The following is a 25,605-nucleotide window of genomic DNA, read 5'->3' as shown; positions in this document are numbered from 1 at the left end:
TTCATTAGGTAAAGCATTTAATATGCAACCCTTTGATACGTCACATTATTCAGCTGACAAGAAATTCACAACAAAACAATTATTTAAAAGATGCACTAAAAATCTATGCGCAGTGAGGAAATAGTAAAGCATGTAGATGGCATTTTGTGCTTGGAAAAAGCAATACCCAACTAACCATACACAGGGAAGCATATATAAAACATGCTCCCACAAAGACCCATAGTCATGCATCCAGAGAAGACTTACATAGCTCTTTAGCCGGAAACCCATGATGGCAAATTGTCCAATATGGTATGGACAAAAGGCTGCATAGAAACAAAGCACATTATGCATATAAGAAATTTCAGTTCAATAACTTGTAGTTAGTAAACAAGAGCTGCTATTGGTTAAAAGGCACAGGATGTCAGTACTACTGCCATCGAACCTTACTTGAAGCTTCACCCATAAAAATAAACTTCCCGTGCATGCAGGTAAGAGAACATTACCTTTATGTTCCACCTAATTCAAATGTGTTGGCAGAAATAAAGATGTTATGGCACATTCGACTGGTCGTCTTTCAGGAAGTGCTACGAAGGTCATGTAATGTAACTAAGCTTTACTGCAAATAAGTGCATTTCAATGACAATAATAAAGCCAAATTATCACCGCTACACCCACTTACCTTGAAATGCACTTTAAACAGCGTATTTAGTAATACAGCTTTAAAACTTCATGTGCAGGTAAGATTATTAAGCTGTCTTTAACGTTGGAGTGCTCTAAAACAACCAGCCGAATGTTCCTTTAACACCTTGGTCAGTCACCCTAGTGCACCTTAAACTTCTGTAATTCAATTTAGCACGACACAATTTGTTTAGCAATACACTTACCTGCGCCTCCCTCATTATGCAGTTTCATGCAGAAATAATTCATCGAAGAATAGGCCACATTACCATACAACAAATATTTTCAAAAATACAGTTTCCTAGAACAACTGAAGATATGAACTCAGTGAGAAACTGATGTGATAAAAAAAAGAATTCTGACTACTAGCTTACGAACTCTTGTACCACTCCCATCACAAAAATGCCTAAAACTCTAAAACAATGCTTATGGTTGTATATAAATGCTCTGATTTCACAGCAAGATACTTTTGTGAACATTAAGGGTCAACTTGAAGTGCTCTGCAGAAACCCTCTAGTCTGCAGAAGATTCTTAAAGTTATGAATCCTTTTTAATCAAAGCAACTAAACTAATCAAAATTAATTTACTGTATGTATGCATACAGACAACCATGCACAAGTTGTCTACATCAGATTGTGAATGTGTCATGCACTACAATTGAAACCTCCACTATAATGCAAATAATTAGTTTCATAATCTGGCTGCTTCTCATACATTTTTATTAACTATCTTCCTTCCTCCCTCAACTATCCCGGATCCATTCACACTGTCAAGGTTTCATTTTGCAAGTCGAATTCATTCAATACAGTCAATGACCGACTTTTGGACATGCATAATAATTCGGACGTCTTCATGGCACTGCCACGTCATAGAGCCAATGTATAAGGATGTCTGAAATTTCAGATGCGGAAACACTTTGCCATCCCATTTTTCAGACTTTCTGCAGTGACCCCAAAATGGCATTAATGAAAGTCACCACCGCCACCATTTTGATTACCTCACAGCCTTGAACTAGCACTCTCGCACGCCAATCTGCTGGCTGCTGTAGAAGTCAATTTGCCCCCCATTAATGTTATATCTACATGCTTCCCCGTTCGCAATCAAGCTTCCTGCTGTTCGGTGCCATATTTTTCATTTAAAGGATTCACCGCTGTCAGCAATGGCATCGACTCCACCTTCGTTATCCTCGGCGATGGTGACAAAGTGCAGAAAGCACTACAAAAATCTAAGAACATGACATAATACTGGCTCCAGAAAGTCAGCTTCGCCGCAATACAGCTGTGTTAAACGGCGGTCAAGCATAAGCAATATCAATGTATTGCGGTGAAACATACCAAGAGTGCAAAGGAGCCACTGTCACAGGCTATAACATACGCACCCGCCTTCTCCTAGCACAGTACAAGCACCAAGATGCCTAATTAGTGTACTGGCAGGAATTTAAAGCTACTTCATACGTGGCTGCAACGATCTGAGCCATTGATTATGCTATAATGAAGAAGAACACCTGGACATAGGCAGCAGGATTGCCGACAGGATCGCGTGCCGCAGATGCTCAAGCTTAGAGACTGTGCTCGGTGAAGCGCTCTACCCATTATCGGCCCGCCGTGTAATGAACCTCCTTTATATTTTGTGGAGGTGCTGGGTCCCTTTCAACTCTACCATCCTGGAACTCCACATTTGGATGCTACCTTCCGCCATGCCAGACGCCGACCAGCAGACGCTCCCGTCACCGCCTGTTCCCTGCACTGGCTCTATTCACTAGCGGGATCCTACCATATTCAGTGGGATGGACGACAATGACATTGAAGACTGGCTTGCGTCCTACGAGCGGGTGAGCACTCATAACAAATGGGATGACTCGACTAAGCTAACCAACATCATTTTCTATCTCGCAGGCGTGGCCAATCTCTGGTTCAAGAACCATGAGGCGGATTTCCAAACGTAGTATACGTTCAAGGCACCTTTTACAAAGGTATTTAACCGTCCCGCCATCCACAAACTCTGAGCAGAGCAGCGTTGGCGCACACGTGCACAGGACAAGGGTGAAACATTCCCCAGTTACACAGAGGACGTTGTCAATCTATGTAAAGGCGACAATGCCACCATGTCGGAAGCAGACCGAATTAAGCACATCATGTAAGGAGTTGACGAGGATGCCTCCCAAATGCTACTGGCCAAGAAACCAAATACTGTTGTTGACCTTATCGCCCTCTGTCAGAGCTACGATAAGCTACGCAAACAGCGAGCTTTGACAAGGCCTCCTCCTACAATCGATGCGTCGATCTCCAGCCTGTCGCTGATCATGCAGATCAAGGCCTTTGTCCGCAAAGAAGTCACACGACAGCTGTCACTGGTACCCTTCACCCAGGTGCCTGCTAGTCCTTTGCCATCTACTATGTGCAATGCCTTTCAAGGGGTAGTCGCTGACGCACTACTGCTTGCTCCCCAGCAGCCACTTGCAGCCGCTTCGCTAACTTATGCTGCGGCAGCTGCCAGGCCACACGAAGAGCCGATACGACCCTTTCAGCAGCCCGTACACCGCCCTTCTCCCTCCTGTTGCCAACCTGTGGTGCACGCATGACAATCAGCCTATATGCTTTCCATGTAGGTATCCCGGACATGTCGCAAGCTTCTGCCACCGGGTGCAAACAATGGACAACGATCCCCGGGCACCTCATTATCCGCTCAACTCCAATGCACACCACACTCCATCAACCCACCGCTAGCTCATACTCTGACTGATCGTCCTCTCTTTGACCATCACCGTCCCCTACGCCATCCTTGACCTGAGTGCCCTCTCTGCTCCTGATCCGCAGATCAACAGATGTCTTCAGCCCATTCATCGCCGAGGATCTACGACTCTCGTAGAGATCCCAGTTTCTTACCATTCTGCAGCACTTCCGAACTTCTTTTGACGTCACACAAGCATTCTTAAGCCACACATCAACAGTCGAGCACTACATCGGCACTGGCCCCCACTCACTGCTGTGCCACTGTTTGTATCGTGTATCCGCTGCGGAACGCTACGTCATTGCTGACCAGGTCGACAACATGCTCAGTCGAGGCGCGATTAAACCTTCACAGGGCCAGTGGGCTTCTCCTGTGGTACATGTCTCAAAGAAAAATGTTTCCATACACTTCTGTGTAGATTTTCAGCGCTTAAACAAGATCACGCTGCAAGATGTTTACCCATTGCCGCACATTGATGATGCTCTGGACTGCTTACAAGGCACGGAGTTCTCTTCATTGGACTTGCAGTCAGGCTAATGGCAAGTCCTAATGGCGGAGGCCGATAACCCAAAAACTGCTTTTGTTACCCCAGATGGCCTATATGAGTTCACCATCATGCCTTTCGGACTTTGCAACGCGCCTGCTACATTCGAAAGGATAATGGATAATGTTTTGCACGGCCTTAAATGGAGGATATGTCTAGGTTACCTCGACAACATTGTGGTGTTTGCCCCTGATTTTGCAACACACCTACGCCGCCTTCAGCATGTGCTTAGTTCCTTGACCAATGCTGGCCTGCAGCTTAATCTCAAGAGATGTCGCTTTGCCGCACGCAAGTTGACGGCCCTCGGCCATGTTGTGTCCAAGGATGGCATTCTTCCGGATCCAGAGAAATTGCGAGCCATCTCTGCATTTCCTAAGCTCACTACAATGAAAGAACTTCTCAGTTTCATCAGCTTGTGCTCTTATTTCCCGCGCTTCGTTTGAAATTTTGCATCGATGCTATCACCTCTCACGCAACTGCTTCATGGCACCGAAGGCCTCTCATTGCGGTCCCCTGACTGCGGCCATGCGTTCATCACCTTGCGCTGTCTTTTCACGACGCCACCTATTCTTTGTCATTTTGACCCTCAAGCTCCTACTGAAGTACACACCGACGCAAGTGGTGTAGGCCTAGGTGCTGTTCTCGCACAGCATCGTCCCGGTCAGGCAGAATACGTTTAGCTTATGCGAGCCGCAGACTGACCAAGGCAGAAGGCGATTGCAGCGTCACGGAAAAGGAGTGCTAGGCCATCGTCTGGGCACTTGGCGAGTTTTGCCCTTATTTATATAACCGCTGTTTTGACGTAGTGAGCGGCCACCATGTGCTATGTTTGTATAAGGGGACATTGCACTAGAGCGTAAAAAAGGACACGGACAGGAACATGAAAAAGACACACCGAACGCTAGTTTAAACATAAAGCAGGGGGGAGAACAGGGCCCAATGTACTAGAATGTAATGCATTTAAGGCAGAAAGATGGGTTAGTTGGTGGTTACTCGTATAAGGGGACATCGCATTAGCGCATAAAAAGGACACGGACAGGAACATGAAAAAGACACACCTTTTTCACGTTCCTGTCCGTGTCCTTTTTTATGCGCTAGTGCGATGTCCCCTTATACGAATAACCACCAACTAGCCCAGCTTTCTGCCTTAAGTGCTATGCTAGCTTTCGAATTTAAAAGACCCATCTGGCCGCCTTGCTCGCTGGGCCCTGCGAATCCAGGAGTACGACATACGCGTGGTGTACTGTTCCAGGCAGAAGCATTCCGACACTGATGCTCTTTCCCACTCACCACTCTTGCTAGAGGCCACTCACGAGTCCCCCTGTGAGCGCACCTTGTCATCTCTTGACTTTGTTGCTATTGCTGCCAAACAACACAATGACCCCTGGATTGCATCCCTTTTCCACCTTCTCTCAGATATGTCAACAGTTCCGGCCTCTTGAACACTTCAGCGCCAAGTTCCTCATTTTGCGATTCGTGATCAGCTGCTGTACCAATGCAACTATGCACCAGAGGGACGTACGTGGTTGCTCGTCATCCTGACAGCCTTGAGATCAGAGATCTGTTCCTCTTTCCACTCCGACCCCCAGTGTGGCCACACTGGCATTTTGAAGACATGTGAGCGACTTCGGCATCGCTACTACTGGTAGGGGATGTACACCTTCGTTCAGACTTTGTCCGCTCTTGCCATGAATGTCAGCAATGCTAATCTCTGCTGCACCTCCCAGCCAGTGAACTCCAACACCTCTGCCATGCCCATCTCAACCATCTGATCGTGTCAGTGTCCATCTATATGATCCATTTCCCTTGACTACGTCTGGCGACTGGTGGATTATAGTTGCCGTTGGCCACTTAACACGCTATGCAGAGACTGCTGCCCTTCCACCTGCGACCTGTGACAGTGCAGGAAACTGCCACTTCTATACTGTGCTGCTTTGTGCTTCATCATGGAGGCCCTCGTGAACTCTTCAGCGACCGAGGCTGTGCCTTCCTGTCTAAAGTCATTGAAAAATTGCTTGCTGAATGCGCTATTGTCCATCACACATGCACCACCTATCACCCGCAAACCAATGGTGCCACAGAACGCTTTAATCACACCCTTGGTAACATGCTCGCAATGTACATCGCATCCAACCACTCCAATTGGGGCCTAGTTCTTCCATTCGTCACCTGCACCTACAAGACCGCAACGCAAGCCACTACCGGTTTCTCCCCCTTCTATCTTCTTTATGGCCATCATCCTTCTCATACAATCGATACCATTCTATCCAACCACCCAGACCCATCAGAATGACTGCCAATCTTGGACACCGCAAGACAAGCTGAAGAATGTCATCAGTTGGCCCGCCACATCACTTCGGATGATCAGAATCGCCAAAAATCAAAACATGATGCTCGCAACTAGACTCTAACTTGTTTTACCGGGAACTCTCGTTTGGCTGTCCGTACCAACCCACACAGTAGGACTCAGTTCAAAACTTCTGCCTAAATACAATGGACCAGACTGCATTCTGCAGCTAACTTCTCACGCCAACTACCTCACAGAGCCACTCACACTGCCATCTGACATGCGTCGTCATAACCACGAAGTCATCCACGTCCAGCGGGTCAAGCCCTATCATGATTCTGCGGCCTTATCTTCAAACTAAGTCACCAGGACGGCTTCTTTTTCTGATGGGGCCATTGTAATGAACGCCTGGATGTAGGCAGTAGGACCGCAGACAGTATGGCAGGCCACAGATGCTCAAGTTTAGAGACTTTGCTCGATGAAGCGCTCTACCCATCATCAGGCCGTCATGTATTAAACGTCCTTTATAATATGATTAATAAAATTGGGCCCCTCAGTTCCCTTTCTTCTCATTAATTACATTACAAAAGTCTCAAATCCGGCCACACTGAGGCCTTCAGGTAGCATGTGTGGGTTTAGTTGCCATGATCCCAACAGATCACATACTCGTGACGCCTGCAGCAGAAAGGATGTTCCACATCTACCGCCAAGGTTTGTGAGTGGTGGTGCTGGCTAACACTCCCAGGGTTAGTTGTAGTAGTAACAACATAAATACCCCAGAAAGTAGATGAGAAAATGGCGCCGCGGTAATGCGAAGACAGGGGTTCATATCCCACCAGCGGCCAGTTGTTTCTTTATCCACTTTATTTTCCATTAATTTGTCATTTCTTTATTTCAACTAGTAAGTACAAGTTATTTCCCCTATGTTGTCCTTGGTGTATTTGTTTGTTGGCTTCTTATGATAAGGGCAGTTAAAGGCATGCATTCATTTTTTCGGATTGCTCGATGTTTCTGACATTTCTGAGGTCCCTAGGGTGTCCAAAAAGTCGGACGTTGACTGTAACTGATGACTGATTGAGAAGAACATGTTAAGATTTAAGATTTTTCATGCTAAATCAAATGAATGTGCTAAAGAAATAGCAAGAAAAAAAGTACACACCCACATTTTGAAAAATTCGGAAGAGACATTTAAGACTGCGTACATGTGGGAATGCGAAAGCATTATAACTTTCGTAGACTTCGGAACGTCATAAATGTGCTTACTGCATGCATGAACGTGGTCATAAACACAAGCACTAGGCACACCTTCAGTCAACCAGAATCGTGGAGCCACCATAGTGTCGGGGAAGCATGCTTGTCACACACCCTGGAGATCCAAGTTCGATTCCCACCCAGACCGAAATGTACCAAATTTTCTTTTCAAAGCCATTAATTTACATGTTTACAGGAACCTCTCTGAGAAATGTGACAGCAATCCAAGCACTTTTTTTTACGTGTTTTTACTTTTTTCGTTGGCAGCCATTTTACGTACCATCTTTCGATCACGCCGACCCCAATGAATTTTCGCGTAATGGGGCATATAATGCTTTTGAAATTAATACCGTATTTATTCACATAATGATCGCACTTTTGTGTAAACAAAATTAATGCAAATTCAGGGGTGCGAACATTACGCAGGTTAAATTTCCCACAAAAAGAGAAAACAATTTTTTTCATCCCACATTTGCTGCAGATGACAACAGGGCAACAAATAGGCGGCTGCCGCTGTATGTAGTGCGGGACACCAAAACAAAAATGGCGGCCGGCAGAGCAAGCCGAATGCGGCAAACAAGTTTTTTTTTTTCTTCTCGTGAGTACATTACGTGCATTGAAACAGTTTCTTCCGTATCAATAATTATTAATATCGTTAATATCGGCCACTTTGTGGCAATAACGTAGCCATGTTCACTTTGAGAGGACAGAAACAAATGGGCGCACTTAGCTGCCAGTGACAGAAACACATGGCGGGCATGCTGCAGAAACTGCTGCATTTGTCTTCACTGCTATCCTAATACGGCCCATTTCCACTACGGGTGGACGGATATCTTAGCTGCGTTACAAGCGTCAGCGTATGAATAGGGTACACTTCTAACGTATCAGTGTAAACATGGCCACTATCGTTGCCACTCGCTATTTGTTGCGTGCCCGCGAGTGCAGATGAGAAGAATCGAAAGGTGCCTTTGTTGTTGTTGTTGTTGTTGTTGACCACAACCATTATAAAGCCTACACATAATAAAGGCAAGTTTGGTTGTAGCTTTCTTTTGTCATGGAAATGCAGAAAAGTGATGAAAGGAATGAAATGGGGCATCTGCTTAAGAATGTTTGGTGCGTGCAGATCGCTTGGTTTGTTTTGAAGAGTCGTTCACGTAGCATTTGACAGATGGTTAGCATGGTCATTATTAGCTAGACTTGGCACACAACATATCGCTGCAACAAGTTCAGGGTGCGATCATTACACGGGAAAGAAAAAAAATTGAATTTTGACAACAAAATCCAGGGGTGCGATCATTACGAAAGCGCGATCATCATGCAAGTAAATAGGGTAACATATAACTCTTATAAAACAGCATGCTGTGATAAAATTTTTGCATGAGAGCTTCAGGAGCGACAAAAAATTTTCAGAGATTCTTTATTGACATTGCAAGACTGTCCTGATAAAAGAATAAACAGGCCCATGATTCATCAAAACATTTGACCACAAAGAACAAATACAGTCATGATTACATAGCCTGCATGGAAAGGCCCATGGAATTGCAAGATGGTGAAAAAAACGTTCGTGAGAAATTCACGACAGGAAAACCACACAATTTTATCTGTATGGCATTAATTTCAATATCCTGAGAGTTGGAACTTACCGAAGACGAGAATGAAGAGAGTGTTGAGAGAAACAACCCAAAATACATGTTCCTGCAAAAGACAAAAATTATAAAAAATTACAGCTAAAGTAACACATTTCTGACAGGAATGACTCTTTGCACCCAACCTAATGTAGTCAGTTACAACTTCATACAAGTACGGTCCCACAGATAAAAAAACACAAAAGATTGTTGTCTCTCATTTTCTAGAGAACAATGTCTGCTCAGTGAGCCGTGGAAACACTGAACAAGCACAGGGCCTCGGGATCAGAGGGCCCAAAGTTTTTGCATTTCCAATGCCATTCTGCATAGGGGTCGATCCCATTCTCTATGTAATGGACGATCGTGTAGATTGTGCTTAAGAGGTTTTGAGAGTGGCGAATGCCGCAGGAAGCCGGAAGGTCTACTTTCACATGACATCTTTGCCACAAAAGGAGCTTTTGCGGCCCAAGTGAGCTTTACGGCACAAGCCTGCAATCACGAAGTTCAGTTACCACAAATTAGCCTAAAATCTCCAATTCACAAAAAAAATGGGGCCATACTATTATTGGAGTCTACAGTTCTTTTCGTAGTGGTGTGCAAATGTATGAATACAGTAAAACCTCATTCATAAGTTTTTGAAAAGAACACAAGAAAAAACACACTAACCAGGAAAACGTACGATCCGAAGTCACTAAAAAATTTAGCAGACTCAATTGTATTTGACATCTGTGTAATACAAAGCGTTGTGCGAATTGCTGTGCCACGAGGTGTTGACCTGTGCTGAGCTGGTGGGGCCCAAGTGGCCCGAGACACACATTCTCGTTTTTATGGCTTCAGCAAGCTCATGTCTGCACTTCTCGAATTCTGCCCAGAGTCAACAGCTTTTTCAGACCGAAGTCTTGGCGCACTTGGCTTGCGAAACAAGCTGGCGAGGCCCGAGCGGCCCAATACACGTGTTGTTCAATCTGTTACGCCCGACACACGCGTTGCCGTTTTTATATTGCATAGTGCTTCCAAAATGAAATCGAGCTGGTTGTCTTCGCCAGAATACTATGTCGTCATAGCAAAACAAGATCCTCACTTCGTGCCGCCTGCAGCAGGGAAGGGCAGCACGTTTGTGTTATCATCTTTTAAAAGCATGCAGTACACTTTCAACCGCACTATGCCACACGTGCTGCGACAAGACAGGGGAAGATGGTTAAAACAATTTGGTCGGCGGCTATAGCTGCGAATGCATTGCACGATGACCGGCAAGAAAAATTGCTGGTTCCAGAAAAGGAAACAGTACATGCGTGCTGGCACTTTCATATGACACGGGAGTGTGAGTGCTATAGGAAAGCGACTGTGGTGGGCAGCTGTTCTCGATCGTGCACGCCTCGTGCTTTTTCTTCGTGGGATCTAGCAGCCTGTAAACATTTCATGCTATCGCAGTTTTATGATATACTGAGCATTGGTGCTGTAAAATAGTGCTTTCATGGAACAGATCAACCAGCAAAAAAAAAAGACAAATGTATTGGGTCATTTCTTGTGTACTAAATCGTTAACATTGGTGTCAGGAAATCATACAAAACGTGATCGTATCAACAAGGTTCTACTGCATACAAATGTGACATAAGTTTGAAGTTTTAATTTCAAGTTATCACAATACATGACTGTCATGGCACCGGAGCAAAAGGTGAGACTATGCACACCTGACTAGGCTCCTGGCACCATGAGCACAGCAGACAACAGTGCAAAAGAAGAAAAAAGAAAAAATATATATATATAGCAAATGACACAATTATACGTACATACAATAAATTAATACAGCACAATAAGTATAAATATTGCAAATAAAGAAATAAAAGAACAATAAATGAAAGGTACAGTAGATACAGAAAGAGCTAGCAAAATCAAAATGAAAAGGTCTTGCAGTACATAAAATTGCATATCAGACGACCAGCAGTAAAAGCAATTAGAAAATTGTCAAGAAAATACAGTTTCGGTTCCTTTCTGAATTTTGAAAGAGTTGAAGAATGTTGCATAACATCAAATAAAGGCATGCTCATCATTAAGTTAATTATGAATCTGCCACTGTAACAGCCGATTGCCGTAGTAGGTCCTGGTCTTTTCCTTAATAAATTTCCTAGCTCTTAAGGTGTAATCAGTTGTGGTATTGGTGTACATAAAAAAAAGTTGTCACAATTACTTTTGAATTCTAAAAATGTTTTGAATAATGAATGTTTAAATAGGTAAATTCACAAATCTGATATCTGCTATTCAGTGTATTCTGGGAAAGGCCATGCATGTTGTGAGCAGTCTTCCACAGAGCTAAGTCACAACATCACATCAGTACTATATCCTTTGGGATCATTAAGGACAATTGAAACAGCCCATATGCCATTCAAACCTAAGGAATGGCAACAAGAGCGGTGCACACGGAGAAGCCCAAAGCAAAATCTGTTTGCATTAAAACCCAAAGTGCAGGAGTGTGTGTAAAGGTCATAATGAGCAGCCACCAGAAGAATGGCAAATCATATTAGAATGTCTTAAATGCATGCTGTGTGTTCCCAATAACAGTATCAGAAACACGCAAATTGCAAACCACAAAATAGCTATGTTATATATATATATACATATACAGTATAACCTCGTTCATACATTCATGTTACGTACGTTTACCCGATAAAAAAAAATTACCTACTAGAGTTACGCTCATTTTTACCGTTTCATACGTTCCCGGAAAATAAAATTTTTCAGCACCAACGTTCAGTACATCACCAAACTGCAACCATATGATACCTTTCCCGGTAGCTAAATCCCATGTAAACATGAAAATGCGCGAGGTGCGCGCGATCGAGAACAGTATACAGGTGCCCACCGCGGCAGCTTCATCGCATTAGGCACCCACCTGTCTCACGTGAAAATGCGGGCGCGCACTGTTTCGTATTTTGGTACTAGCAAATATTCTCCAGGGTTGTCGCACGTGGCATTCACAGCTACCACCGTCAATCCTATTGTGATAAGCATCTTCGCCTATCTGTTTCAAAGTGCGTGGTGCCGTAAAAGTGTAGTGCTCGCTATTAATAGACTATAACCGAAATTCGCTGCCATTTACTGCTGCAGACTCTGATCGTATACATTTTCCAGCTGCTAGATCTCGTGTGAACAAGAGAAGATGCGAGGTGCGTGCAATTGAGAATGGTATATAGCCACACGTCTCCCGTGAAGACAACGGCGCGTACAGTTTCTTATTCCGGTAACAGCAAATCTCCACCCAGGTCGTCACATGCCACATTCACAGATATTGCCACCAAACCTACTGCGACAAGCATCTTTCCCTATCTGTTTTACAGCCAGTGGTGCATAGTGCCATTGGTAGCGTACCACACGCCTTTAGCAGGCGATAAACCAAACATGCCTTGTTCCCTGCTGCAGGCGGCGCGATGTCTGCATCACGTTTCGCTTTGACGGCATCCTGCGTCGCCCACCAGCTCGCCCTTTAAAACACCACGCAATAGGAAAAGCAAAACACGTCTGGGGCCACCGAAGCTCTACCAGCTCGATGTGCGTCGGCATCTCGTGGCCGCAACGATCCGCATGACACTACACATTACGTAAGATGTCAACAATAGTTGAGCCTGGCAATTTTTTTTTATTATTTCGGATCATTCTTTTTCTTGGTTGGTATGTTTTTTCTCACATTTTCTTTTTTCTCCAACATGTATGAATAAGGTTCTACTGTATATTATATATAGTATACGAGGGGGGACCCAAAAGTAACTGGAATCACACTCCTGAACTTCATGTACTTGTAGTACGAGGTTGTGCTGCTAGGGCGCTGTAGGAGGACCTTTCCTGAGCCATACTAGTATGCCAAGTGACGTCAACCTACAACGACGCATATGGTTTCTATGCAAGTTCTGTGTGCGTATCTGTAGTGCACTCGTGACACCCAGAAATGGCAGATTCTCACGAACAACGTGGTACTGTGAAGTTTTGTTTTTTAGTCGGCAAGACCGCAACCGAAACTGTTGTGGTGATGCAAACAGCTCACAAAGAACATGCTCTCAGTAAAACGCAAGTGTACGAATGGCTTGCTCGATTTAAAAGGTGGGAGATGAACATTGAAGATCAGGCCCATTGCGGTCGTCCTTCAAGTGCGCGAACCGAGCACAACATGGCCAAAATTTGTGATCTCACCGGGGAAGATCGACGCAGACCAAGCGACCAACTCTAACTTATCCAAGTTATCCTGCAGCTCCATCCATTCAGCACATTTTGCACGACGATTTGTCAATGCAACAAGTGGCTGCTAATTTTGTGCCCAGACTTCTCACCAAAGAGCAAAGGGATCGTTGTGTGGAAGGCTGTCGTGCAATGAAGGATGTGGTCACAACAATCCAGAGCTTTTCAACAAAATCATCACAGGCCACAAGTCATGGTACTATGGGTACATTCCCGAAAGTAAACAACAGACAAGTCAATTGAAGTCACCTGACTTGCCTCATCCAAAAAAGCCCGCAAGGTTAAATTGCATCTGAAGACGATGCTGACCTGTCTTTCTTTTATTCTTTCTTCTCTCTTTTTCACATCAAAGGGACCCTACACTCTTAATTTGTCCCTCAAAGCCAGACCTTTGTCACCCAACAATTCTATTTGGAAGTGTTGAAAAAGCTGCGCACAAGTGTGGCACGAGAACGTCTGGCCTTGTGCAATTCCAGAGACTGTTTCCTGCATCATGACAATGCTCCCACGCACACCTGCTCTCATTGTTTGCCGGTTATTGGCCCCCACGCAGACAGCTACCTTGACTCAAGTGCCCTATTTGCCAGATTTGGCTCCTGCGGACTTCTTCCTTTTCGGTAGGATGAAAATGAACTTGAAAGGCAAGTGTTTTGCAGATGTCGACAAAATCAAACGCAATGTCACACTGGTAGCGTGACATTGCGTGACATCAGGTATAAAAGAGGTCGAATTGGCAAGGTGCTTCCAACAATGGAATGAACGTTCAAACAAGTGCCTTAGTACTAATGGAGAGTACTTTGAGGGTGATTAATGTTGCAATTTAAAAAATTGTATCCAATAAAAAAATAATGTCCATGCTTTTTACTAGGAAATTCCTGTCATTTTTGGGTCCCCGCCCTCTCGTGTGCGTGTCCGTGTGTGTGTGTGTTTGCGAAAATATTTGTTTTCCACAAGCATGCAGACCCACTTTTATGCCGAAACATCATTGTAACATGTACTTCACAGAAACAGACACTATAAATCCTATAAGCATGCAGAAACATCGACTGAAATAGCGCTCACGAAGATAAGCAACAAGTGAGAACTCAAAACTAACAAAAGCATTCCACAAGTGATTTACAAGCCAATCTGACCACCATTTTACAACATCCTTCTTGGTCATGACGTAGCTGCCATGTAACATTGAAATGCATCTCCCATTTCTTGCCATTGCTGGTTTACCACACGTTTGCATTTATTATAACCTCCCATTTTGAATGCTGTGCATGTATGTGTATTGGCCTCTTTTCATAGCCTCAAGAAACCAGTCATGCAGGCTTGGTGGACACTGAAGGCCAGTATGCCACCACCTAGATTAGCTCTGCATTTGCGCGACGTGTGCACAAACGAAGATGCCATGGAACGAGTTTGCACACTGTCTGGCTGAAGCAGCATGATGATGCCCATCCAAAAACTACAATCTGATTACGAGGCGCACAGTAGTGAGGGTCTCCAGATTAATCTTCGCCACCTGGGGTCCTTTAATGTTCATCTAATGCATGGCAAATGGGCATTTTTGTATTTCACCCCTATCGAAATATGGCCACCACTGTTGGGATTTGATCCCACAACCTCGTGATTAGCACCGCAAAGCCACAGCCACTAAGCCACCATAGCGGGTGGCAGAGTGGATCGTATAAAGTTCATCCTGCACCAAGTTTAGCCTCGCCATAGCCCACCAGACTTCAAAATGCTCGGCATGTAGCAGACAACATCAAACAAAAGAGCAATGTGGTAACTGCCTCTTTGCTCCCTGGAAACTTCGCAACATTTACTAAATTCTGATTTTCTGTCATCACATTAAGTCATTGCAGAATTACTTCTGGTAGCTGCAATTAAAAGCTGTCATCACCATCTATGGCAAAGCCTTTTACAGCCTTATTCAGCAGCCATAATGCCAATGTCACATCAACTATATTTTCATGCTATGCTCCCTCCTTCTTTAGGCACCATAAAACGAAACAGATTCTAGCTTATAAAACTGACAAAGAACTGTGGCAGCTGCTTTTATGTCGTATGTATTAGCTGAAGCACATATGGAAACATTGACTAGTCAATTTGCTTATATAATAATCTTTTTACCTATAAAGCTGAGAACCATCAAATCACCAGAGCAAATGTTCCAATGACAACACACCGTAGAACACATAGATAAAACAGGTAAAAATTCATACCAAAAACACAAGAGATCCATCCAGTCCAAGCAGCTGTCAAAAAGAAAAGGAGGTATTGTGTTAGAATTGTGTCATTTACCTCCTAAATATATACGCCTGTTGATTCCAGTGAAAAATGAACCAACTAGCAAAGTTAAGAAGCATTTAGAAAAAGGAAGGAAAAAGAAGCAAATGAAAGAGGCACACATGGAATGAGGAAATGAGCAGACCTGCATTAACACTTGGAAAAGATACTGCACTAAACGTCTGCAAGAACCAAATAGTTAAGGAAAGGCTGTATGACTTGGTTTGCTTTTACTATGATGCCCTAAAGTTATTTTTAAAGCACAGCAAATATGTTACACAACTGTATGTTGTTAGCAACATCCTGACAAAGCCTCCAGCATTTTAATGTTTTTATTAAAGGGACCTTGAAATGATTCTGACAATATTGTACAAACGTATTGAGTGATCAGGGTAGGTCCTTCTGATCATTAAGTGATGCATTTAAGCGCTCCGTGTAAAGCATGTAGTCTACTATAAGGGTAAGAAATGTGCATTGCTACCAATTGCAGCAGCACCACTGCTCTGTGTTTTCAGCCGACCGCTCCTAATTGATGTTGAATTGTTGAATTGATGCTGAATTGAATAGATGTTATCCCAATTGACATCAGTTGGGCAAGCTGTCTGATTGGCAACCCAGTTTGCATCATCGATAATTTTTCCAACTTCATGGTGAACAAATGTGGTCCATAATAGTGGAATGTTGGTTCATTTGTTTCTCTAAAAAAAAAAGAGTAACAGAAAGAGACTACACGGCAATTTATCACGGTACTCAAGCACTTCCAGCACTCAGCAAGTACAGTCTGCTTGTGTACAAGATTCTCTGTGTTGATGCGAGCTGCAGAGTCAGTGCCAGTCTTGAGCTTTCTTTTTACAAGAACCATGGATCGCTCTTGTTACGCTGCGGGCTGCCAATCTAGGAATCGGCCACATGCAAACAGTGTGGCTGCAGTGTATTAGGCTTCCAGTATCCGATCGGCACCAGCATGTATATGTTTGCGGCCTTCACACCAGAGGATTACTACCCCTTTAGAGCGTTTTAGCGTATTCAGGTAAACGCAAGCACAAGCAGACTGGATCTGGGCGTTTTAGCAGATGAGCGGAGACACAAACGTGAACAGCCTACAAGGTGCAGCCATCTAGTGGCACAGAGCTCAACCAGACAACACGGAGCTAATATAGCAGTAACCAAGTGTATTCTCCTTTGCTGCTGATGTGAATTCTAAGCCATGAGCATAATCGTGCACACTCTCTTTTTAAATGTTTAAAATGTTTTACACTTGGTGTTTTACACCGTGCAGGCAGCTCAGACTGCTCACGTTTACACTAAGCCCCTTCATCAAAGCTGTATTAGAATGGAGGGGCTTTAGTTTACACCTCTGCCTGTGGCTATCACAGCTACTTGCCTATAACAACTACTTGCCTGTGGCTATCAGAATACCCTCATGTGGGAGATTGATGGCTGGTGGCTAGCGAACAGATTGGAGAGGCTTCACGCACTAGCTCCAAGACAACCAGAAGTAGACGACATGTCACATCAAGATGCAGAGCCAGTGAAGGTGGAACTTATCCCCTATCACTCGGCAAATGAGTTGAGCAAAAAAAGCATGCCTAGGGAGGAAGGTAACTCGTAATCATCTGCAGATCTCCTAATATGAGATGCTCAACTTAAATTGTGGCGCTAATGTTTTACTGTAGCTGTACCCTAAGCATCTAACAAATTTGTCCAAACCGTTTCAGGGACCTTTTAAGTAATTTGTAGTGATTAATTAACAGTTGAATTAACTTGTTGGCCCCAATTCTAACACAAGATTTGCAGAGCACATTTGAAAACATGAAAACACCTTGATAACAACTTTTAAATGTGCTTTAACTGTGCCACAATGTCAACCCTGGTATTGACATTGCACCCGTAAAGTGAATAATTAAACAGCCAGTTAATCACTATTGAACAATAAGAAAACTAAAGACACTGGCAGCTCGTTCAGCAGTGTAGCTAACATACAACTGGTTTCATCTTCAATGGTGGAACAGCCATGTCACTTTTCTGCGCACGTCCTGGTGCAGGCAAAAAGACTATTTGGTGCAGCAGCAAGCACTAGTGCCGCAGGGTCCAATGCACGTATGCTTACCATATACCATGCAAATTTTAACTGATATAGTCGGTATGTTCTGGAGACAGCTTTGCGCGAGGCTCACCCTGCAAGTGCAATCAGGAAAGGACGCGACGCTCCTCCACACCGCAACGCACAAAGGGCGCTACGGCAGGGCTCGTCGATACAGTGCAAAGAAGGCACCACAAAGAGATCATCAACAAACACGGGTTTATTAACCCAGGATGTAACACAGTGAGACAGTCACGACTTGTAGGCAAAGGCTCACTGCAAGACCAATTAAATAAGCGCACCTGCACTGAACATGACATCGTGCAATATACTCATATCATGCCATGCACATTAGGAAGTTTTCGAACAGGGGCCGCAAAGGTTTTACAGCTGCAAAAAAGAAAAAAAGCGTCAGCGCCACTTAACATGCACAAGACACAACATAGGATTTTCTTGTCTGAGTTTCTTGCCTGAGTTCTTTGTAAGACATATCGCCCCAGAGGTACTCACTCTCTGTGCCATCGAGCGCATTCGTGATGCCACACTTCTTGAATGTGCGATGCATAAGGTCCTCTGGTATGCTGGCCCATGCGCCCACAATCAACTTGCATAGCACGGCTGGCGAAGCCTGCTTCAGCCGCCTGGTCGGCGTCACTAGAGGCTCACCTGAGCGCATCCAATCTGTGTAACACCGCTTGACCGCGTCCTTGAACGGCTTGTTCACGCAAACATCTAAAGGCTGCAGCTGAGACGTCATCCCACCCGGGATAACGAGTTCAGTGCCGGATTTACGCACCAGCCTCTTCACAGAGTCGGCCAAATGGCAACGAAATGCGTCCAGCACGAGGATGGATGGGAACGACAACAGTGCGCCGTGCTGCCTACACCAGACGGACTTTATCCAGTCGAGCACAAGATTCTCGTTCATCCAGTCTTTCTCATGGCATCTCACAAGCACATTTTTTGGCAGCTCCTCACCTTTAGGCACTGTCTTGCACTTGAAAACGACATAGGGCAGAAGCTTGCGTCCGTCTGCCGTGCATGACAACATGACGGAAACTTGGTTTTCTCATTGCCAGTGGACCAGACATAAACTTGTTAAGAGCCCTTTTCGTGCACGGTGAGGGGCGATGGCACGTCCAGATAAACCAGCATTTGGTCAGCATTGCCAATTTGCCCTAGCTGGAAGTCCTTGGATTTGCGCAGTGAAAAATTGTGGCACTGGAAAGCCACAAGCAGCTCTTTGAACGATCCAGGCAGTTTTTTGCAAAACTGAATTTCAGCGGCGTAAGGAAAAACCAGCATCGCACATGTAGCGATAAATCCAGTGCCTGCTCGCTTTGAAGGCGGAGCTCAGTAGCTCTTTTTCTCTTGCAAGCTCCTTAGCTTTTGCCTGCATAAGCTCCATGCTCACAGCTAGATGCGCAGCTCGCTTTGGCGTACGAACTCCATCAGGGCGAGTTCGATTTCCGGGAATGTGCCACTCTTCGGGCCGCGAAAGCTTCCTCACGTTCCGCTGCACGCGAAAAAGGCTTCCCTCAATGAGTCCAAATTGCCACCCGGCCCGCACTGTTGCCGATGTCCTGCGCGGCTAAAATAACCTTTCTCTTGAAAGCAGCCGAGTACTGTTTTCGTGGTCCAGACATCTTGGCCCTTCAATGCAGAATAAAAAAGATGCAGTTCACGAAGCGTGGTTTGCACGCTGCTGTAGTCACGCAGCAATAACGAAACCAAGCCATAGCCACACAGCAGTAAGGAAGCCAAGCCGTAGCCAAGCAGCAATAACGAAACCAAACATTCTAGCCCAAATTTCTGACTGAATTTTCGTTCAGATCCACATACAGTACCAGGCGAAAATTTGGGACACTAATAATAGGAAAAAAACCTGTTATATGCGGGTTTTTAAGGTATAGTGGATTCCCGTACGTGGCTGCTATTGGCCAATAGCTGACATCAATCAAGAAGGGTGTTTGGATCAGTGTACTTCTTTCTAATGTTACTGTGTATATTTATTGACTCAGTTTCATAAACAGGCTGAAGTAAGTGAAAATCTGCTTTTGAATTTCAATAATTACGTACTTCCAGAGAAAGCCGACTATTGTCCGATTGCGCTCGGCTGCGACCGCCCACATAGGAATTAAAACTTTGGCCACCCTGCTTATCGGTGTCGTAGCCGTCGGGTCTCACTAATTTCAACTAGTTTTGAACACTCAACGAGCCTTGAGGTCAGACCACTGATGCCTGCCAGAGCGTACTCACTCCTGGTCACGCTCCTGGTTAGACACCTAGGCAGACTTCGCTTCGTAATCAGAGCGCTTCAAAATGCGCAATATGGATGTGGCTACTATCCGTTGGTCAAGCTGGTGCAGGACAAAGCTGGTCCGCATCATGGGGCACAGCCAGACAGGAGCACATGAGCATGAACGTGCACTCTAACCCTGTTGTGCACAAAGCAAATGTTGCAGCTGCATGTAACTGCAGTCTGCTACGTAGCGTAGGTACCGAAGCCGCCACGAGGAGCTGTGACAAGTCCATTGGCTGAGCACACTGCAGCTCATGGAGCACAACTAAGTTTGGCGTGTCGTAGGCACCAAAATTGGAAATAGCGGCGTCTACATGAACATCCAAAATCAAATTTTAACAGCGCGCCATGATGATATTCAGTAGGCAGAGCATTGTAGGCACACCTAACTCTGCCGTAGCCTTTGCAGTGCAAATCATTGAAGGAGCAAAAGCACCGCGAACAGTATGTTTGATTGCGAATAACTCCGCTTCTGCTGAACGCATTAAAGAACATTTTGCGGCAAAGTATTTCTTAAATAGTCTAATTTAACTTCAAATGTATTTTTGAAAAAAAGTCGTTCAAGGCGCCTTTAAAGTGCAAAAACAGCTGTGAGCTACCGTCAGCTATTAAAAGCCAGATCACACTTGTTTGGTTAACTTTTAAGGCCAACACAGGACCAACAACTGTTGAACAACATTATAAATCATATTTGCTAGTACTATCATAATCTCTGACAGGTCCCATTTTGATTTTGGAATAAGTCTAAATTTGTGTACACAAATAGGATGATCACAATGGTGATGAAGAAGAGGCCCTAATTGCATAGCCATGCAACACATAGAGAAAGAGAAATTGCTCTCACCCTTTCCCAGGTAAGCTCCTCAGCCGCTCTGTCCCACTCAATTGGGTTCCAGTTGATATCGTCTACACAAGAAGCATAATATTATACTAAGCAAGCATAGCCATGATTACCAATGCCATAAACAAGAATTAATACACACTTAAGCATCTTTTAAACTTTCGTGGTCATGAGTATTTACCCACTGTTGTGATAGTTCTGGTCAGGAACTATTTTGCATGTTTTGGCTGGCGTTCAGATACAGCACTAACATGAACAAAAGCATAGTGTAAGTGGTTTACTTCAGAAAATCTGCTTCATTTCTGAAGCTGTCATACAGCGTAGACTCTCCAGCAAGCACCACAACATTGTGGGTGATCACAATAGGAATCATTTTCTCTAGGGTCCTTACTGTCACTTTCTTCTGCAGTGCATTCATACAAAGGGTTATTTACTGCTCATCTGAAGGTGCAATATATTCCTCATCAGCACTAAAATCACCCTGCCAATCAATTCCGTCTGGCAACTAAAGAAGTGCTGCCTCTGCACACAGACACTACGAAGTGCAATTATTTATAGCTGAAAAAGTTTCTGAGATGTGCCGCTACAAACACAAATAAGAAACCAGCACATGCAAGCACATCTACGTTACCATTGATATCTTCGCATGCCAGTACCATTACATCTCAGCACTGATATCTTCGTGTGCTGGGAGGGGCCCCATACATGACCACAAAAGGTTAAATGAGTTTCATGAAACATGCAAAAAGATTTCATTTAACGAAAGGTTTCCTCAATGGGTACACACATCAAGTGGTCAGTCAAGACAGGACTTACTTGAACCATCCCTAAAAGATAACTTTTGCAATGCAGGCTGTCACATTAAAGAAGAGTGCCACTTACATATAAGAAAAAAAAAACATGGATGAAAGTTTGTTGTGTAGCCTAAAAAAGGACTAACTAGCATTACACAATCGATGTTTCCCAGTGCATTAGACAAGGGCGGCAGAAAAGGTCACACAGAACGCTACCACCCTCGTCTAATGTGCTGAGAAACATAGATTATGCAGCCCTAATTAGCCCAATGCTCAACCTTGGCATGCCATTACACATTTACTTTAATCTTGCCAATTCCATATCAATCATACTTGTTAAAGGCCAGTTAGAGAAAAAGCCCTTCATCCTTCTGTAGTCAAGAAAGCACTTAACCATTCTGTACATGGCAGGATTAGCTAGTGTGCTCTGCTTTGCCTAATACTAAACAGTACAGTTACTGGCATTGGTTGGCACAAACTCATGTGCACACTCACTCATACTCACATTCATTTCTCAGGCATGAGTGTGAGTGAGTGATGAAGAGTGTGGATAGATACAAGAATGAACATGAGTGAGGGAAGGGCCAAGGTAATGTAACAATTCTATTCTAATTTGTATCCATTTCACACTTTATCACAGGTGCAAGCTGAACTCCATCTGTATTATCTCCACGATTGGCCCATCATGAGCGATGGATGATAAAAAAGTCACAGAATCGAGCAAAAGCCATCGCTACATCACACTGACCCAGGTTTGTGTGACTGAACTTGATTATGAGCGTGGGTAGGTGTTGGTAAGTGTGAATGCGAGTGAGTGCAAGTGAGCATTAATAGAAATAAGTATGAATGTGCAAGCAAACGTGAGCATGGATGCAAGTGTGTGAGCAGATGTGAGTGCAAACAGGAGTTTCAAGCTTGTGTGTGAGTGGACTTGAGCACTAAACTTGACCCAATGCCAGTAAGTGTGAGTGGCCATTCAGAATGAATGCAAGTGTATACAAGTGAATGCCAGAGTGTGTGATTTGGTGTCAATGTGAAAGAGCACTAGTTAGCATGAGCAGACGCAAACATGAACTGTGTACATGTTGGCAAGTTTAAGGTGATAGAAGTATGAACACAAGTGAGTGCTTGTGAATATGAGTGGATGTAAGTGTTAACATGAGTGAATACCAGTCCATGTGATCTGAAGCAAGCCTGGACTGGAGCTGAGCAATTGATCGGTTAACGTACTGCTTAATCAATCGATGTGTTATTTACTTTTCTGCTACGAATAATCATTCAGGGTTGCATTAGCAAAAGCAGCAAGAGAGAGAATAATATAGTTAAATGACTTGAGGTCTGTTTCGATAAGTTCTAATAATTTGCTATCGCAATCAATGCTTTGGTTTTCTGGCGAAACTGGAACATTTTTTATTGTGTTTATACTGATTTTTGTTTCCGTACTTTGGAGTTTATTGTATCAAGTGTGTCCGTGAAAATACAGTAAAGCCCATTATAGCAAAGTGAATAGGATGGTGAAAAAAATTCAATATAAGCAGTAATGCGATAAAAGCAACTGCTCCCTAAACGCTAGGAAGGTAAAGCTAAAATAGCACATTAGCACCTAGGTGGAATTCTAAAGCTTGGGCTACATAGAGCGTACTTTCACGGTGAACTTCACGCAGCAGGCAGACGCGACCGCACGATGCTGAATGTTCGCTAGCGTGGCTAAATAAAGTGAAAAAGAGACATATGCTGTTGTGCATTCGCCGCTTTGCTGTCAGTGTTGCCAGACTTGATAAACATTCTTCTCAAACAAAATTATTATAAACAAAGTTTTTATTCTATTTATTCTTAATGGCTAAGCAATTAAAAAAAGTATATTAGATGCATTTACAAACGATTTCTACACATCCTATAGAGCTGTACGCATTTAAGCAAGCTGGCATTGCACCGTCTGACTATACTGTGCGGTTGCAGCGATTGAGTGGCCCAGCGGGGCACTGATGTTGCAGAAGGTTTTGTTCAACAGCAACACTAGTTCTTTACTTTTTTTTGCGTAAAAACACGTTCTGATGATTCATGTTTACTTTTTACTGTTTTATTTTTTTTTCTGTTTCTTTCCAATTTTCTAAAGCCTTCTCTAACAACAGGTGTTTAGTACTGCAGCCAGAGAGAATAGCATTTTAGAAATTTGTCGTGATACAGGCCTGTCAGCAGCTCTCATTTGTGAAGCTATCAGCCATTGCATGTGCCGTCTGGGCCACACAGGTGCAAACAGCCTGGAAACTAGGCACAGTCTGCTTGTAACTATAATCTCTTGAGCCATTTCCCTCCAGGCACACGAGAACTAAAGGCACTCGGCCTTGCAACTGACACTCCACTGGCGGCACAAGAGAAAAAAAGAAAAACCTACAGTAAAACCTTGTTGATATGTACCCACTTAAGTAATGCCGGTTTAAATATAGTCGCGATGAATTCCCCACCCTGCTGCCAGTGGATGACCACTTAAGCCGTAGTTGCTTAACGCGTGCCAAATGGTTAGTGCATAGTATTTACTTCATTTTTATGTGCCTACAAGCAGGGAATCAGCGAAATGTCAAGCACACAGACCACAGATAGCAGAATTGCGGCACGTAGACCTTTCCTGGACTGCAGTCACCACCAATAGTGATGTAAAACATGGTAGCTGTGACATGTTTCCTGCTCCCATAGCTTCCAGTGCTTCCACATTGTCATCATTGATGACAACGTGAATGATCGCTCTTCCATATCTGATGCAGCTAGTGCGTTGACCATCATGAAGGCATTCGGAGAGATGTGGGACCTGATGGAGAAAATGGCTCACGGCGTTGCTGAGTTTGCGAATGCCATTGCCACTGCAAAGCCACCACAGCAGCAAGTGAAAATGAGATTTTTTTTGCTGCCTGCACGCAAATAAAACTTGTCTGCATGTGAGAACTAAGATGTTTATTAGACCGGTAAGTCTATAGCCACTCATCTGCCATTGTCGGTAACTTAGTACATCACTTAGCGCATACTAGATCCACATTTTCCGCTGACTACATATTAACGAGGTTTTACAGTAAAAACCTGTGGCAGCTCACAACCAGACCTGGCAAGTCATAGAGAGATCACTCATGGCGACGCCTGGTGAGCAAGCGAAGCGTGCTCACCGCTTCTAGTGGCATAGTTCGCCAGGCAAAGTTTTTCTGATCGAGCCGGGTTGGCGGCAGGCGTCAAATATTTGGACACCAAGAGTCAGGCGCTTATCACTGAAAGAAGTTCGTCGCTTTGACGCTGATTCATCACTCCATGTAGCCCAGCCTTAATACGGGTGCCAGATTGCACATTTTTTTAGTGCGATTGTGATCAAAAGTGCTCACACACAAGCACAGAGAAAGTAACGTGTCTTGGTTCGGGTGACCTTGGGCACACAGAAGGCTGCGCAGAGTGTCATTTGCATTTTGTTGCACACTATTTCCACAGCGCCACTGATAGCACACTGGTGCAGCATCAAAGAAAAGGGTGCTTAGGCACTGTGATGGCAACAGCATGCCAAAAAAAAAGGGTCGCTCACTAGGCGTGAGAGGCACTGTGCGCTGCCACGAGTGTGCACCTACTCCTTGCTAGCTGCCACAGCGCCACTCGCCACTGATAACATGCAGGCAGACCATAGAAGAGGTTGCATAGGCACGACAGTGGCAATAACTGGCGGCAGAGAGGGTCACTCACTCGCTCGGTGCAAAAGACGCTGAGAGCTGTCGTGAGTGCACACACACTCTTTGCTAGTTCGCTCCAAGTGAAGCAGCTTATCGGTATGCTTCAAGTAATCCAGTTTAAAATACATGGGTTTCAGTTGGGACTGGGAGAAAGTTCGAATAAAGCGATAATTTAAGTAAAACAATTTCATTATAACGAGAGTTTACTGTATGTATGAGTTTAATTCCTTTCGCTGTGTTTATTTTTGTTAGTTTTCTTCGTTGCTAAGCATACTGTAAGTTG

The 25,605-nt window shown here is 44.2% G+C and overlaps 1 protein-coding gene across 3 annotated transcripts in view; it reads right to left on the bottom strand.

Annotated features, from left to right (window-relative positions):
- LOC139053570 (E3 ubiquitin-protein ligase MARCHF6) overlaps window positions 1–25,605 on the bottom strand; it is a 143,840-nt gene that overhangs the window by 65,368 nt on the left and 52,867 nt on the right. For all 3 annotated transcript variants that reach the window (XM_070530506.1, XM_070530502.1, XM_070530507.1), the window contains exons 8-11: window positions 20,831–20,892; window positions 15,538–15,570; window positions 9,116–9,167; window positions 247–305 (exon numbers count right to left, since the gene is read on the bottom strand). In XM_070530506.1, the coding sequence (XP_070386607.1) occupies window positions 247–305; window positions 9,116–9,167; window positions 15,538–15,570; window positions 20,831–20,892 (206 nt within the window). The remainder of the gene's footprint in view (window positions 1–246; window positions 306–9,115; window positions 9,168–15,537; window positions 15,571–20,830; window positions 20,893–25,605) is intronic.

This window comes from Dermacentor albipictus, chromosome 1 (assembly GCF_038994185.2).
Source record: "Dermacentor albipictus isolate Rhodes 1998 colony chromosome 1, USDA_Dalb.pri_finalv2, whole genome shotgun sequence".
Classification (NCBI taxonomy): Eukaryota; Metazoa; Arthropoda; class Arachnida; order Ixodida; family Ixodidae; genus Dermacentor; species Dermacentor albipictus.
This window is presented reverse-complemented; position numbering and strand designations above follow the sequence as displayed.